The sequence below is a fragment of the Phalangium opilio genome, unplaced genomic scaffold (assembly GCF_054372755.1).
Source record: "Phalangium opilio isolate 3A_F unplaced genomic scaffold, DU_Popi_V2 ptg000352l_1, whole genome shotgun sequence".
Lineage (NCBI taxonomy): Eukaryota > Metazoa > Arthropoda > Arachnida > Opiliones > Phalangiidae > Phalangium > Phalangium opilio.
Genome location: NW_028324228.1, coordinates 1680078 through 1698684, shown reverse-complemented (window position 1 = coordinate 1698684; position 18607 = coordinate 1680078). Strand labels below are relative to the sequence as shown.

General features: G+C 35.9%; 1 protein-coding gene across 1 annotated transcript; it reads right to left on the bottom strand.

The window, feature by feature from the left end:
* Nucleotides 1-188: 188 nt before the first annotated feature.
* LOC149602804 (multidrug resistance-associated protein 1-like) lies at nt 189-18365 on the bottom strand. The gene is made up of 17 exons (XM_089860258.1): nt 18321-18365; nt 13850-14026; nt 10230-10343; nt 10036-10173; nt 9834-9971; nt 8445-8503; nt 8051-8353; nt 7122-7296; nt 6810-7064; nt 5843-6046; nt 4860-5006; nt 4134-4272; nt 3666-3775; nt 3143-3296; nt 1640-2007; nt 932-1099; nt 189-365 (listed from the first exon to the last, which is right to left on the bottom strand). The coding sequence occupies exons 1-17, from the start codon at nt 18363-18365 to the stop codon at nt 189-191; spliced, it is 2871 nt and encodes a 956-aa protein (XP_089716384.1).
* Nucleotides 18366-18607: the final 242 nt, after the last annotated feature.

The window sequence follows — 18607 nt, the reverse complement described above, 5'->3', positions numbered from 1 at the left end:
TAACAGAAGGGTTTTCAACTTGAAAGAAACAAATTCAAATTAAGGCAATTTCTGCAGGCAGTACAAGTCACTTGTCGGTATTTATTTTCTACAAAATATGGCTAATTTCTATGACTTAAAGATTTCTTCTGAAGATTGTCTATGTTCACACTTATCATATACTTTCTGTAGATACAGTTCCAATTTACTCACGATGTTTCTGCTTTATCCTCGTCGTTCATGTGTTGCGCAAAATATTCTCTGGCCATTCCCTGACGACTCATGATTTCGTCATACGATCCCCTCTCGATGATTCGGCCGTCGTTCATGAAGATCTTGTCAACTTCTCGAATGAAGCTCAAGTTGTGAGTTACCAAAACTCTCGTCTAAAATAAATTGAAAAGCTATTTATCGAACGAGGAAGAGCGTATCCTTGATACGCATCTTTAAAGGGTGTGAGATCAAGGGCCATATGAGTTTATTTAAGTTAACTATTGAATTGTGAACGAAATTCTTTTAATCGTGTTTACGTCAATGGACAAATGAGCCTTTTAAACCCAATTTCCTGCTTCGCAATGAAAATATGTCAGTTGAAGTCTACAGCTTTTGTTACATGAATCACACTTTCTTCACGGTATATTTCTAATATTGCTACATATTTTAAGGAATGGACAATCCGTTATGTAGTGGAGTGGCAAGAAGTATATTTTGAAAATGTAGTGGTGTTACTATTTCGTGGGCAATGTCACATGACTGTAAGCGTGGTACAACTCGGCGAATAGATTTAATAGATAAGCCGATAACCATGAATTTAAAAGACATGCCGACATCACCAACGAAATGATTTCGACTAATAGAAAAATGTTAAGATGAACTGATTTTAAACCAAAATTCTACTCGGCCTTTTCACGCTGTGCTCTTTTATGAGAAATACAAGACTGACGTCACTTACTTTGTTACGGAGTAATCCATTTGGTCCAATAACTTCGTCGAAGAGATGTTTCGCCACGTGTGAGTCAACCGCTCCTAATGGATCGTCCAAGAGATAAACATCGTCATTTCGATAAATTGCTCTGGCAACGTTAATCCTTTGTTTTTGACCACCACTCAAGTTGATACCCTATTATGTATAGGATTTAATTAAGCACATATACAAAGAAAGTGGCAGCTCTGAAAACTAAACCCTTCTACAAATTTTCGTTTCATCTTCTAAAATTTTGAAGATGGATCCTTTGATTCAACTTTCAAGATAAAAAAATCCACTATTCTATAATAATAGGAATAATTTGAGCCTGTAAGTATATCTATTCTGAATTTTGTTTGGTTTTTTTGTTACAATTTTGTTCAAGCCCACACTATCAAGACAATTTTTCCTATGAGATTGCACATTATCTGAAGTGTGCATATTTTATCAAATTCGCCTTGGAATGGTTAAAGACTAAAATTTTTCAGATTGTGCAATGGCGTTGGTTAAAGATATTAACTTATTGAAATACCCATTGACATAACCAAAGGTCTTCAATTAAAGTCTTTTGAGAAGAGAAAGTACCATGCAGCGTTATGACTTCTCAAAGTGGTCTTAACGAAATTAAGTAAAAAACTAGCTATTTTTGAAGTTTGCCTACGATTTGAGACGAAAGGAATTTCCAATGATACGTACTCTTTCTCCGATCTCCGTCTCATCGCCAGCTGGTAGCTGGTCGAGATCTGCTTGCAGAGCACATGCGCGTATGACGTTGTTATATCGTTCCTGGTCCATGTCGTCGATAAAGAGTATATTCTTTTTGAGGGAATTGTTCTGGATCCAGGGTTGTTGAGTGACATATCCGACTCTCCCGACCACTCTGACCTCCCCCTCTACTTTCTCAATCTCCGAAACCAGAGCGGACAAGAGTGAAGACTTGCCACAGCCCACCGGACCCACCACGGATACCAGTGAACCACGTGCCACATTGAAATTTATGTCCTTCAGAGATGCGACTGGCTCTTCCAAGTTCCAATGAAATATTCCCTTGTTAATCTCAATTGCTAAAATTTAATTAGATATAATCAATGCATGTTTTACTCCATCGACGACTGTTTAGCTCAGTAGTGACTAGGAACAATCTATATCGGCATATTCTGATGGAAAATGGCTCTGTAAGGGCTCTTTGGCTGAACAAGTTGGAAAACCAAAATATTAACTCTCCGAGTCTACAGGAATCGGAACAGGAAAATATGGTCTCGCCGAAATTTTGGTCTCGCCGATTTGGTCGCGGGACTAATTGGTCTCGGTACTATTTGGTCTCGTGATTTTACGGTCTCGGTACTATTTGGTCTCGTGATTTTTTGGTCTAGGGACTATTTGATATCGTGATTATTTGGTCTCGGGACTATTTGGTATCGTGATTATTTGGCCTCGGGACTATTTGGTATCGTGATTATTTGGTTCCCTAATTAGTTGCCACCTTTTCCAAAACAATGGTTGCAATAATTCGTTCCGACCTTTTCCAAAATATTCTCCTATTAATTAGCTACCACCTTTTCCAAAATATTCTCCTATTAATTAGCTGCCAGTTTTTCCAAAATATTCTCCTATTAAATAGCTGCCACCTTTTCCAAAATATTCTCCTATTAATTAGCTGCCACCTTTTCCAAAATATTCTCCTATTAATTAGATACCACCTTTTTCAAAATATTCTCCTATTAATTAGCTGCCACTTTTTCCAAAATATTCTCCTATTAATTAGCTGCCACCTTTTCCAAAATATTCTCCTATTAATTAGCTGCCACCTTTTCCAAAATATTCTCCTATTAATTTGCTGCCACCTTTTCCAAAATATTCTCCTATTAATTAGCTGCCACCTTTTCCAAAATAAAATCCTATTATTTAGCTGCCATCTTTTCCAAAATATTCTCCTATTAATTAGCTGCCACATTTTCCAAAATATTTCTATTATTGCTTATAAATTGTTCGTGCTAAGAGGCGGGCTTTTAATACTCATATAAGTAATTTTCTTACCTCCAAACAAGGTTGGGTTTGGTTAGGTTAAGTTTGCTTTGCGTTTGAATGGGTTGGGTTTGGTTAGATTAGGTTAGATTAGGTAAGGTTTGGTTTGGTTCGGTTAAATTTGGCTTGTTTAAAAAAATGCTGAAGGGGTGATATCTTTTTTTAAAACGAGACTTTCTTGTCCAGAGACCAATTTGTCTCGAGACCAATTTGTCTCGAGACCAAATTGCACTAGGACCAATTTGTCTCGAGACCAAAGTGTCCCGAGACCCATTTGCCCCAAGACCTTATTGTCTCGAGACCCAGTTGTCCTGAGACCAATTTGTCTCTAGACCAATTTGTCCCAAGACCAAATCGGCAAGACCAAATTGTCGCGTACCGACAGGAATACCTACAAACCTATTTACCTAGATATTATTCAAAGCTCTCTACATAACTAGTTTTTCAACTTGGCGTGTAAACACCATGCTCTCGTTATATACGGCACGTAAATTCGAATTGGTAGGTCAAAAGATCACATGGTCCTTGAAAAACATTATTGCATTCCCAAAGGACAACACATTTTCAAACCAAGGGTCTTGATGACCACGACTGGTTATGTCCTTCATATAGTCCTTCGCTATTAAAACCCAAGTCATTCTTCATATTCAATTATGTAGTTCTGACTGACCGTGGAATTTGTAACTTTACTATATACCCGCTGAATTACTGTAATTGGAACTGAAACCGCGACATGGGTAAAAACTACTCCTTTCTCATGGAAAATCCGCGTAGGAGTAATGAACGACGACTTAAATCTCAACAAAACTGAATTTAATAGATTATATTACTGAAATCTGAACCGCAGAACCGTCTTCAAAGTTCCATAGCTTAATACGGTCTGAACTTTAGGGACTAATTTACTGAACTCTGAACCGCTAAAACTGATTTAATAGTTCTATAGCTTAACACGGTCTGAACTTGTGTGACTTATTGTATGCATCTCGAGACCAAATTTGAAAGATTCCAATTTTCGAAACTCTATCTAGACCGAAAGATCACCAGAACAAACTCGCCAAAGATAAAATGATCGCGAGACCAATCTGACAATACCAAACTTCCCTAGACCAAATCTGTGAGACTAATATATCCAGCGACCAAATTGACTAGACCAATTCAGCGATACCATTTTTCTTGTCCCAATCTCCAGTAGCTGTGTTCTTAATTAACGTATCATTATGGGCATCACTTGCCATCACCTTCACAAAATTCATGGTTTCCCTACGACTTAACAAGTTTGCAATTCTTCTTACCGAGACTTGAGTCTGTAAAGAATCACTTCTTGTATTGGTGTTATTTTTAAAAGGAAGGGTCAACAGGGCGTTACTTCTGATAATTTTGCTAAAAACAAAACCTGTTTGACTAGGAAACTATTTTATAGTGCACAAGGTTTAACGCCTCCCAACAAATACTTGATTTGAAACAATATTGGTCCATAAGCGGCACATCGGGAACATTTGCAAGTGGTATTTGTAGCCAGTCATCAAATTAGAACCGGAAGCAAAATCATTCGTTTCATCTTATTTGCATTTTAGGGTCAGCAGAGAGAAAAATCAAAATTTTGAAATATAGACTAGAAATGTGACCATGATAATGCCGCCGATTCGACCGATTGTTACAATTTTTCAATGAACAATTTAGGTGGGTCGTGAAATGGTGTGCCGCTATTGCTCGAGCTAGTTTATGTTCCGAATTATGGTTGACGTTACCAGATAAAACGTTGCAATGTTGAAATTTTGCAAGCTCCAGAAAACATTTCAACCAGCCAAACAGTTTTTAATATTAGAAAAATTTTCAATAGAAATCAGTTATCTTTTGACCCTCCCTTCTATCTGTTTGACACTGATCTTACCATAACGAACGTGTTTATTAAATCCGGAAACGTAACCATTGACATCGCTAATAATCGTACCAATTGCCATGACACGAAAGCTTTCCTCATGGTAAGAACGTTGTCATCGTCAATTAAAACGTACATGGCGAAACATGGTGAACTTATCTGAATAGTTAGAAAAATATCTATCAATATCAAAAAGAATGTAAGTCCTGTAGTTAAATAGTATAATAGAATGATTGGGGACTCTATTCTGTAAGCGTTTTTGGCCGAAAGGTTTATATGAACCGTTTTGTGAAAAAGTCTATTTTGTAACGTTTTGAACGAACACTTAAAGGTAACAGTAAATGTTAACTTTTCGTAAGCTAGAAGACATCCCTTCGGGACCACACAGATTAAAAAAGAATTGTTAAGCCTATTCCAAAACACTCTTAGCAACTTGTTACAATGTATCTATTTTGGCCATAATTTCAATTAATTTTCGAGAGTGATATTTAAAATCACGGATTAATGCAACTGGAAATTATTCGCGTTGCTGAAGAAGAAATAAGGGAATGCTTTGCGTATCAAGGCTTTTTCGCGATAAATGAAAATTAATTTAATTAATTTGACTATTTATAAATAATTAAATAGTGAAGAAAAAGCAAGTCAACTATCTTTCTATAGTTCATTTTGAGGCTAACGAAAACACTATGAAATTTTATCGGTAATTTAAAAATGACTAATATTTTCTTTTTGAGGACGAAAGCTAGATTCTGGGAGTTGCGTATTCTATGAAAAGGGTCTCTCGCCTTATCGCTACACAGTATCCACATATGGTTGCGTTTGTTACAAATTGTAAAATAAGTAACATGAGACTATAATAATAGTCAAACAACGGCTGCAGGTTACTTATTCTTACAGAACGCGTTGCGTCTGGACAATGACGCACCGCGCTTAGTTCTTTCAAATTCATTACTGGTTAGTTACTACATTTCTAGTTATATATTTTATGTTCGTACCAAAGCCGGTACGACAGCAGCTATAAAAACGTTTATTCCTTGGAAGAAGGACTGTTTTTTCATGATGGCAATTTCCTTTTTCCTGAATTCAAGAATGATTCTTTGGAATGATCTCTCCCAGGCGTACAACTTCAAGACGCGAATTCCGTTCAAGATTTCGCTCATCATTTTCATTCTGTTGTCCTTCAGCTTCATCAGCTCAATCTAAAAAACCGTATATTTAAACAATGAGGTTTAGCCATAATGTATTTCGTCCGTGTTTATTTTGCAGCATTTCTTTTGTTACCAAAACTAGATACGCAACTAAGCGAGCCTTGTAAATCTACTTTAAATGGTTTAAATTTAAACCGTACATAAATTATTCCGTAAATTTCGTTTGTTTACTTCAGTGGAAATCAAAAACCCACAGAGCATGTTGATCTATATAATTTAGTTAACCAGTACACTAAATGCCTTACAGATGGTTGAAACGTTCGAAAGTTTTTCGATTGGGTTCAATTTTGCCTTTATGGTAGCAAATTTTCTAGATAATCCCTTATTGGTAACTTTTTACAATGAATACCAACAAAATAAAACAAAGTTCGTCTCTACTTTCACCCCTAGCATGCTGAATAGTCAATTTCAAACTCATTTTTCCTTGCCGAAGGGGCACCAATTAAGCCAAGCTTTGTCTTATGAGGAACGTCTTAGTTTGCAAAATAAATCGCTTAGCCTTAATGAAGCCAGTCAGTCTGGACTAAGAGATGTAAGATGCTTCCAGGAGCTGAAATCGTCTTTTAAAATTGTCTGTAAACATTTTATAATTTTTTTCCTGGCTTTCAATCTAACACCAATATGTATGATTATGTTATTATTATTTGTATAAAATATTTTTTATATTATTAGTTTTTGCACCAATGAGTCTAGGGGTACTACAACCATTAGCAAAATTATATGGTTTGCAAATACAGAATATTGGTTTTTATACCTGCAAGTTTTTGTATTTCTTGGTGCTGAGATAGGACAGTGGAACAAAAATTACGATAGGTATGATGCCTGCAAAGGCCGAATAGCCGAGTTCTTGATACATTAAGGCAAAACACAGAATCATTAGTACCGGGACCGACCACAAGAGACCCAGTTGCGGCGATAGTACTTGGAATCTGTTCGTGTCCACGTACATCGTGTTAAGAATTTCGCCCATTGTCAAGTCACGACGATCGCTACTCGTCAAGCGAAATGTCTGCTTTGACAAATCTCATAAGTGAGCTACATAGTCCCTTTGATTATACTAACTTACTTTTTTGTAAAGAACGTGCATAGTTGCGGATTTGAGTCTCAGTCCTAGTTTGGTGTGGAAAATAGCGCTGCCTTCTTGGAACAGAGATTGCACGACACCAGCCAGACCGTAAAGACAAGCGTAGAAAATCCCCTTCCAGAAAGGATCTTCGCTCGTGGAGTAGTCAATAATGGAACTAAAATCAAAAGAGAAGACGTTTTAGCTCGATTTGTCTAATAACTGGTAATTTCTCATTTAGAGAAAGAGAAAAATCTTCCCATTTCCTTGCTTCAAGTTCATTGCAAAATTGCCAACGCCTTGAAGCATAAGACAAAGGAAAGTCGGTTCCCGGGGTGACTCCATATTTCCATGAATGAAGAGGGACGGAGCCGTGTTGGTGAGGAAGTCTATACCAAGTTTGTGATTAGACCTTCCACAATGGGAGAATGGGGTGGGTTGAAAAAAGTGGGTACCGCATCTTCGAAAAATGTCGGATTTAGGAAGTTTAAATTTATCGCGTGACCAACCTTGCTAAACGCGCCGTCTAGCGCGCAGCGCCGATTTAAACTCACCGTTAGGGCATGATTAGGCTTAGAGGCTAGTGATTGCTGGATTTGTGGGCATGTGGGTCTCTAGTGAAGCATTCCGTTTTCAGGGAGTTAAATAATACCCCATATCAAAACCCAGGAAAAGTTTTGAAAAGTGTGTCAGATCGTTATTAGTGGTTAATAGAGATCATGTAACAACTCATAATGAAGCAAAACAGTATCATTACGCATGCTCAAAGCATTCATTGGTATTATGGTTCCAAAAAGGAATTCCCTGATCAAAGATATGGAAAGGGTAACTATTCATATTACCCTCAGTAAACATGATACCCAGTAGTTTTAGATTTAACTTAAAGTGGATTTGTGACGTTCCAAATATAGGCAAACGATGAAAGTATTTACCCCATCAAGAGAGGACAAGCGAAAGATACTACGTCGGACAGAACTTGTAAGAACACTCCAGCAAGCAAGCAAGGCCCGATTGTCCTCAACAAGTTCCACGTAATGGATTTTCCTTGATTTACTGTTCCCTTTGATTCTTCCAGAAAGTTATTCATTTGCATTTCATTGCCGTCACGTTTGTTTTTAGCTTTGGGTTTTAATTGTCTTTCGAAAATGCGTGAGACAGTCAATGCTTGCTCAGAGTGATTCAAGTCGTACACGTCAGAAGGCTCCAAGGTTTTCTTCCAATCTTTCCACAAAGTGCTACCGTTTTATTAAAAATTTCAAAGAGAAACTTCAAAGTTAGAATTATAAAACTATCAACTTCTTTGTTATCACGTCAACAACAGATTACCTGGTAAGCCACGAATGTACCATACGAGAACAGAACGATGCATCGTCTTCATTTGATTTCTTAAAAGTTTTAAATTATTATTTTGGTTGAGAGATTTAAAACAACCATATGTTTATGAGTTCTAAGTATAAGTATGAAACTTAGACAGTTTTTAACGCTAACACTTTAATGTGAGTTAGTTCAGGAACAACGAACGAATAACGAAAATCAACTAGCACTGTAAAAACAAGTTGAACAAGATGGCCCAAGGGCTGGGCCTTAATAGTAGCCACATCGTTATCTATTTAATTAGCACATAAATAAAAAGAAATGAAATATGAAGATCAAAAGACACAAAGTCGGAAGTATCCGAGCCCACAAATAAATAGGGCCCTCCCTCATTCCCGACCCTTTAGAGACAAATTAATGGAAGAAAACTCGCTATTCCGGTCAAGCCATCATGGTACAGTAGGAAAGTGTCTTACTGCAGCGCGTGCGACCCGGGTTCGAATCCCGGCTGCGCCCAAGAAATTTTTTAATTAAAATAACATCTCTAACCGAGCTCGGTTCCGTCTATGGGTGGGTTGAGGTACTATCGAGTTCCTTTTAATCCAAAATATAACGATAACGAAAGCGACAACCTACGGCTCGGGTCAAACTAAGAGCTTATCGTATACTACGATGTGGCTAAAAAAAACAAAAGTTTTCTTCTCCGAGTCAAAAGGACTTTAGCCTGTTTCATTGAATATACAACTTACTACTGCTATTTATTGATAAACAACTGGAGACGTTAAAATTATAAGATTGAATTACTCAAGCGTTATAAACAGTTTTATTCACAAGTTGGTTGGTCTCTAAACACTATCTTCTTCGTAAAGGCTGGTTTTCATGGGGCAGAAATCGAGGTCAAATGAAGCAAAAATGTGCCAAAATAGGGAAATTTTCGGCCAGGTGTCTAGACCTACACCGTAGCTAATTTCTGTACTGCCCTCGCTTTTTTAATCCTTTAGCTGTGGAAAGTTTTGGTAACCGTCGGACACCTCTCGTTCTTGCGAATCTGGGGGACCAAGCCCAAAAAGATGGGGGCTAGAAGAAGGCCGAGGGAACACTAGGTATATTTTGGGAGAGTTGTTTTTGCCATCGTGGAGCGAACATGTATTTTCGGAAATAAAGAACTACGTTTTATATTTCAAGAGTCTGCTTTTGCTTGAAAACGAAGCCTAAGTGTGGAGTGCTAGAATATTTATAAGGCAAAAGCGATATTTGATTTATATAAACCTATTGTATTGAACTGCATATAAAACTTCGCAATACATACATGTGATCTCGGAACGTTTTACCATGTAACAGTTTCCAAGCTTAGATTGGCATATCTTTATATGTTCATGTTTTAATAAAATTGTAAATTACCCATTTCACTTCGATTGCGTACGTATTTCTTCCGAATTGAGACGCGGTGTCAGTCAGCGTGTGTAGAATGAGTGTAACTACTACTAAAGGGTAATGTACCGCCTCAATTACCAGTTCAAAGTAATCGTATTTGTCGTTCTGAAAAGTTAGATTTTTATATCTCCATAATATTATTATTAAGTGGAAAGAAGAATCTACTAACTTGTAAATAGTATTTCATGATGGTGGATCTTAGTGTGATAGTTTGCGTTAGTGTTAAGATAAACCAAAACAATGTCAGGATTCCAGACAACAATGCACCACCGCCTTTGCCGTAAACAACGAGAAATAACGCCAGGATCTGAAACACGCAAGACATCAAATGTGGCCCGAATAGAATTTTTCAGATTATTTTACATAAGTTACGAATTGAAGGACGACCGCCAAATTGTCAACAACTTGAAAATCCCCATGGTACATTAGTTTTCCAAATTTTAAGGCGTCAACTGCGGCCAGTAAAAGAATCAAGAGCTGATATTGCAAAACGACAATTAGAACCAGTTTTTTTAACATTATAAACTAAGGCTGTGATTAGTTGTTCCTTTGCATACATTAGGGGTTTTTTTTCTTGTAAAATTAAAGTATTTACAAAGTCATAAATTGATAATCTACCAGTAAGTTTATATATCTAAACTGAGGGGTCCGACATTCCCAAAAAGCGTACAGATTTCGTGATTTTGCGATTTTGCCAAAGTTTTGTAATTTCACGATTTCGCAAAGATTTCGTGTTTCTTCTTTTATTTTGCGATTTCGCCAAAATTCCCGTTTTTTTCTTTGATTTCATGATTTCGACAAAGATTTCGTGATTTCTTCTTTGATTTCGAGATTTCGCCAAAGATTTCTTCTTTGATTTCGGGATTTTGCGAAAAATTGCTTATTTGATTTCAGGATTTCGCCAATGATTTCGTGATTTCTTCTTGATTTCCCAATTTCGCCAAATATTTCGGAATTTCCTCTTTGATTTCGTAATTTCGTGATTTCTTCAAAGATTTCGTGATTTTGTGTGAAAGATTTCGCGATTTTGCTAAAAGCGTACGGGACTTCGTGTCAATGTTGGACCCCTCTAGTGCACCACCAACATATGTCCTTTTGATGACTCCAAAAGACTGTATATATGGAACACAAACTCTAAATAACAATGTAACGTTTTGTGTATAAAAGAAACCGAAACTCGAAACTCGTGTACTTGGTGCTGTGAGATCTGTCAACACTATGACACTTGGTTTAAGTTTAGCAGCTTTCGCACACTTCTACCCATTTAAATGATTTAATATGCACTTCTGCCAAGAAAAGGTTCAAAAACGTTTTCATATTGAAGGCTATTGAAATTGACTTATATTTCTAAACGAAATGGGAGGAGCCAACGTTTGGGAGCAAAAAAATGGCTTTTGACCCAAAGAACGCACCCTATAATTTATGACATATTTATCAGAAGCACCCTGTATATGTCACTGAAAAAAGGATAAATTCAAACCCTTAGAGCTGAAGTCATTTGTATGCTCAGAGGATAATCACAAATAATTACATAAATTTTTAAATATTTGAAATAAAATGCAGGTCGGATGCGATCTCAGAAAAGGCATGCTTCATTTTTACCACAAATCTTTTAAAAATGTTGTCAAATAACGAATAAAATACTGAAGTATTTTTTTCCATATAATGTTAATATGGACCCGAGATAGAGTACGATATTTTTTGACAGCCACGTAACCTGAACATTAAATTTAATTCATCCTAATTAAATGCCATAAACCTGCTATAGCAGATATAGAGTCCTGTCAGAAGCCTTGGTTTTGAATTAATAATTCGTCACGTTAGGGCAACATTCTTTTGCCACGGTTTGCAGCGCCATCTCTATTTTAAAATTTCTTAATATCATCCAAAATAGGTGTCGTGGCGGCCATTAGAGTTACCGAACACACCCTATGATTTTCAACAGAGCTTGGGCTAAGGCTTAGCTTCTTTATCCATTCTTCGCGTCTTTTTTCGGACAATACTTTAGCTTTACAACATTGATTACTAATCACACTTGAAATATCAAAAAAGCGAAGCTCAGGATATTTTTTACTGCTTCTGCGACAAGTACTTACACCAGGCCCGGATCGCCCATAAGGCAGACCGGGCAGCTGCCCAGGGCCCCGCTGTTGGGAGGGGCCCCGCTAAATATCAAAGGCCCCCGGGCCGTTTAAGAATTGCAAAATTTTTCCTTTCAATTTATTTCAATAAATCGAACTGTTCGAGAATTCAGATTATGCAGACTCAATATTTTGCACAAATTGAAGGGGGGGGCATCTATAAATTTCATCATTTTATAGATTATTCCGAAACTTTTCACTTGTTGTGCAAATTAAAACCCAACATTATGTTCAATGGCCAATATTTAGAAAAAAAACTTAAAACTTTATTGGACAAGTATATTGATTAAATTCCACATGATATTTTAAATTATATTGAATTTATTTTTGTCACAATAAAACTGTGATGTTGAGTTCATAGACCGGGTACAATTTTATTGTCCAAAGATTACATATAAGGTGTCAAAACCCAGAGTTTAATGTTATTCGAATGTGAAATATCGTTCAACTGTTCAAATAACATTGAGCAATAAAAAACTCGTACAATATGTATTTTCAGTTTTTTATGGAAACATTGTGCAACATTTATTGCAAATGATGTTCCATTTCCAAAAAAATATTGTGGATTTGAACTTTGCAGAAAAGTCAGTCTGGATAACGTTTATTTACACTTTGTAACTAAAACAACGGGCCCCAGGTTTTTTGCGCAAATTATTGAGCGTGTAGGGTGGGCTTTACATTAACATACCACTGGGAACATAATAGAAAGCCCATGTTGCAATGAAAACAGGACTTAAGGGGAACCTATAAGCTCAATAATTGGCGCAAAAAACGTAGGGCTCGTTGTTTAAGTTACGAAGTATAAATAAAATGTTATCCAGACTAACATTTGTGCAAAGTTCAAATATAATGCCACAATATATGTTTTTTTTTTGGAAATTCATCATCATTTGCAGTAAATTTTGGACAATTTTTGCGTAAAAAAACCTGAATGGGTTTTTATCGTGCAAAAGGTTATTCAAACAATTCAACAATATTTCACTTTCGAATAACATTAAAGTTTGTGTATTTGACGCTTTATATGTAATGTTTGTACAATAAAATTGTACCCGGTCTATGAACTCAACATCAACAATTTTATTGTGATCAAAACATATTCAATACAATTGAATATATCATGTTGAATTTAATCAATATATTTGTCCAATAAAGTTATAAGGATTTTTCTCAATATTGAGCTTTAAACATCTTGATGGATTTCGCATTGCACAATTAGTAAAAAGTCTTGGGAATAATTTTTAAGATGATGAATTTTTTAGATGGCCCCCATTTAATTGCGCAAAACATTGAGCGTGTAAAGGCCACATAGAAACTTTCCCAAGAACGAGAATTATAAGCGTTCGGGAATGGTCATAACCCATGCAGACGATGCGCTAGCAGTTTTGTGAAGCGGGAATGCTTGATCTATTAGGCCATGCCACAATTATGGGTGGAACCTATATATAAGCAGACGACATTCTGACATAAAGTCCTCGAGCCTCGAGGATTTTGTCAATGATTTCGATATTAATAAATAAATATAGGATTTTTAACCTATACTAAAAATCAGGGGCCTCGCGATAGCAATCTGCCCTGGGCCCCGCATCGGCTTGATCCGGGCCTGACTTACACAGCAAACTCTACCCATACAAACTCAAAAGCGGTAACGGTAATGGCCTCGGTTTGTTTTGGTCTAGGGTTTGTGTCTGAAACATTTGTACGGAAGATGGCGCTACAATATGATTTGAAAACAAGATGACAAAGTCCGCTCGTAAAATGACGTCAAATAGTTCTTATTGACAGCACTCTATACAATGCATTTCGTGTTGTAGAAAGCTGCTAATTTAGCATACAAATACTTACACTTTTCGTAATGCATAGGAGAGAACAACGAACACTTCGCCTTTCCGACTTAGCGATTTGCGACAGTTCCAGGGGCAAAAACAGCCATAGTATCGCGCATGGCACCCAGACCAAGATGGTCTTTTGAAAACACGGTGTAAAATCTGGATTATCTGTATACCATGTTAAGTTGGCGTCCTGAAAATAATAATTACACACTATTTAATTCCCCAAAAAGCTGTCCTGGACTACAATAAATTTAAGTGACTTTCACAAGTAAACAACACGTAACGTAACCGAAAATTAAATTTAAAAAAGTCATTCAAAATTAACAAGACCATTTGAATACGAAAAACACTAAAATCATTGTCAAAGGGTAACTCTCATTTAAAACTTTAAATAAAATTTAATGAGAAAGGGGGTATTTGAATCTTTGAAATAAAATTAGTTTCGTTAAAAGTGGTTAAATGTTTTTGCAATATTTTAAAATTTTGTTCACCCAAAATCTCTTCGGAAATAGGATTATATTATTAAAATGAGTGCGTCATTTTCGTCGTGAGGACTTTATAATTTTTGTAACGTAAGTATGTAAAATTAAACTACGTAAATTAAATTCCAGTAAGTATAAATAGAATTATATTATCAGGACTCGACTGAGACTTGACATAATTTCTCAGGACTTCAAACCAAGTTTTGAAGCTGACTTAAGGACTCGAGGACTCGATTCTAATTAAAAGACTCAACTCGAGATTCTGCACGAGCTTTCTTTGGGATTCGAGTTTTGGCTTTAACCCCAAAAATTTGGACTCGCACAGGCCTATCTAATATTTGAATAACGATCCCTAACTAGCGGAGATTTAAGTAATTTGTTTCCAGACCTGGTAAAATACCCAAAATGTTGATGTTCAAAAGTCATCCAATATGAATCAACCCATTGGAAGATGAAAAACGCTAATGCATTTTCAAAAATGTGATGGTTTCAAACCCTAAGTTTAGACCTTGATCGAGTCTCGTTCGTTAACACAAGTGGATTTGAATACGAATTCATCTACACTAGAGATGGATAAGAAAATACCAGACTTCAGAGAATAAAAATAATTTTATAAACTGTACATTTTTTCTGTGAAATTTTTCCCTTAATATTTTTGAATATTCTTTGGGAAGATTATATAATAATCTTCATATAATATTCAATGACTGACGAAATCAATATACAGGGTGTTTCTAAAATTTTTGAAGAAAAATTAACGGAGTGTTCCATTGTAAATATTATATAAACAACTAATGCAATCCGTATCAATGTAACAGGCCCTCCAACAGTGCTCCCTAAAACAAGGGAACTATCTGAAATGTGAAACTTTCCTTGTGTGGATCACCAAATTGTTTTCGGAATAATAATCAATTGTGTAACCCGAGAATTGAAAGCGTTAAACATGAGAAAGGTCGGAAGTGTGGCGCAAGCCAAGATTGTAGGCGAAAAACTTTGCCTCCCTCATAGGTGCCAACTTCTCCGTGTCCGCCGGAAGTGACTTTACCCCACTATCCCTTCGAAGTAAACGTTATATGAAACCTGACTAATCGCATCCATGCCGAGAATATAGGGACTATGGTGTGATGGATCAGATACGGTAAGGTTTGAATACGTTTAACGTTAGGGTTAAGTTTATTTTAGGCTAGGTTGGATTAGGTTTTGAATAAGATTCAAATCGGGATTAAGTTAAGGTTCTTTCAGACGATCCAACTTTTTGACTCAGCTTGATGGGTCAACTCGAGTTGAATCAAAGTTGGATAGGAAAAATTGGATCAGTGATCCAATTTTTGCTGACTCAACTTTTTAAGTTCATTTCTCCAGCCAATCAAAATGAATTACAAAAAAGCCTTTTTCGCGGGTTATTTCATAAGTGCCAAGGTAGGTGGCACTTAAAATGTTCCATTTGGCGGTAAAAGTTTAGTCTTGTGAATAGGAAGGATTTATTTCACTTTTCCCTTCAAAAGTTGGGCAAGTTGATACAACTTTTTGACCCATCGAGCTGAGTCAAAAAGTTAGATCGTCTGATTAATGCACCCATGGTCTTTTTAAAGGGAATTCACAAAGGCTGATTGAAAATATGATTTTATGGAAGATACATAGGTATATATTTTAACGATAATTTTCCACAACTCTTGATAACAGCTTGGTAAAAAGATTGTAGCACATTCCTGTTTTGCTAAGGTTTATAACATACGTCACTTTCTCAACACAGTTAATTAAAATTAAGACTGAAGTGACAGATATTAATACAAATGCTTTTGTAGACAAAGACGTGATAAAGAAAAAGTAAGTGTAGAAAATAATTGGCTAAAGCAACGGATATTCAAATTTTAAGTTTTAAAATAGAGCTCGGCATTATCTATCCATTATCCACGAATTGGTGGATAAACGATTATTTATAAACAAAGTTGTGGATTATAATACGATTAACATGTACGTTCTGTGGATAATTTTCGAGTATGGATAAAGTTAAATAACGTGGATAATGGATAGATAATGCCCAGCTCTAATTTAAACAAATTATAATAAAACATTAATTATTTTAAAAAATTGCTTATATTAATTTCTTTTCACCAATTTCAAACATAACTTGTTGTTTTACCTAGTGGTCGGCATTTGGATAGGATAATATCTGTTTGTTTTATCTTTATTCATAATCAGTAGCGTCGCTAGGGTTTGAAATTTGGGGGGCTAAATCTGGGCAAACTAGTTATTATAAGAACTTAATAAAAAAACTGCATAATGGGTTCATTGGAAAATGTGTAGACCTTTAAAACTATCCGTGAATTTCTGTCAACGTGAAATTATTTGTATTTTAAAGATATACAACCTTTTATTGATAAAGAGTACGGAAATTATTATGAAGGATTTTCACTCGTTTTAAGTTTTAATCTTAGTTTTGGTTAACTTTGAGTCCACACTATTGGAACTCCCTTCGAAAGAACATGGAACATTTTACTTGTCTCCATCTTTTCTTTCTTCAAAATTGTACTGTTTTATATTGAAATTCATCGCTGCTGAGATGAAACTTAACGAATCTTTCATTATAACCTCTTATAAATTGCTACAGAATTTTAGGTTGCTAACAGCAATTATTTGGTAGGGTTTACGGATTATTTTGGGGGGGGGGCTAAGTTTGGAATTTGGGGGGGCTATAGCCCCCCCCAAAAAAAAGGCCTAGCGACGCCACTGTTCATAATTTGAAATTATCCACGGGAAGTCTATGATTAATGCAATGTAATCACGAAAAATTATCTGATTATTATTCATGAATAACTGATTAACCAAAATTCTGTGGATTATCTTGTCCAAACGCCGACCACTAGTTTTACCCATTCCCCTTTTACTTCATATATCACCTGAGTAACTGGTCCAATTACCCCTTCCAAGGAGTAGTATGACTTCCTGTCAACACTTATCTTATATTTTTAATGTCTTTGTCTACAAATACATTTTTATTCATTGTGTCGAACGAAAGTTATCGATAGATTTGATAAAATTTGCCCGCAGTGTGACAATCGTGGCGCGAGACATGGAGTGTGCAGGGGGTTACGCCATTGGTCGGAGGTACTTAAATTATACATAAACTCTCAAACTAATTTGATTTTAAAATCATTCGGAGAAATCTCCTGTATGTTTCACTATGCAAATTGATCTTATAATTAGTAGAGTAAAAGATAAAAAAATCACTTGATTTTCCTTTTCATCCTCTCTTTAAGCAACGATTCCATTCAAGTTTTAACATGGAAACAAAGAAACCAGTTAGAAGTGTAAGTTGGTCCAGAAGTACTTCATTCCAAGGTTTCTTTATAATTATATTTTTCTACTTTCACATTCAGAAAGGACGGAATGATACGAATTTCCAAGAACTAATTTGTTAATTACAATGTCTTTTAATTTTTAACCATTTACAGCTCGCACTATCTTTAGAAATTGTTCCCCCATTCTGAAAAAACACGAGCGGATATGTTTGATCGTAACAAAACGAATAAAAATAATTTCTCTTTGTAATCTCTGCTATGAGTCTGAGATCTTGCTAATTGATTTCGATTTTTGCTTTATGCAAGAATTTCACATATCGGATTTTTACCTGGATTTGGGGGGGGGGAGTAATTTTGAAACAAAGCATTTTAAGGAAACTTTTGGCCTACACATCACAAGACAAAGAAGAAAATTAAGTCAATGGGGATTAAGGAGCAGACTTTTTTAATGGAAGATAATCAGCGCAGCATTAAACAATTGGACTTCTTGGCATATGCCTTTCAGCGGAGGAGACATTTCTAGCCAATTTAACCCTTTTGGGGACTCCATATCTACGTTAAATGGTCTGAGGCCTTAGTTGTATGCCTACTGATGAGAAAGGGTAAGGCAAGACAAATTAATTACGCGTAAAAAAATCACTTCGGTAAATTTAATTGATTTAGTGCCAGACCCAGGTAAAGTAAACAACATGTAACATACCCAAAATGGAGATTTACAAAAGTCATCCAATATGAAAGAACCCATATGAAGACAAATAAGGCTAAAATCTTTTAAAATATTAATGAATTTTAGCAGTTTGATTAACAGGCTAGTCGCTGTTTTACGGACGTCTAACTGATTCTTTCAATGTTTTTCAGTAAACGGATAAATTGGTGATGGCTTGAAACCCTACATTTAGACCTTGATCAGATATCGTTTGAATAACACAAGTGGATCGGAATACGAATTCATCTACATTAGAGATGAATAATAAAATACCAGAATTC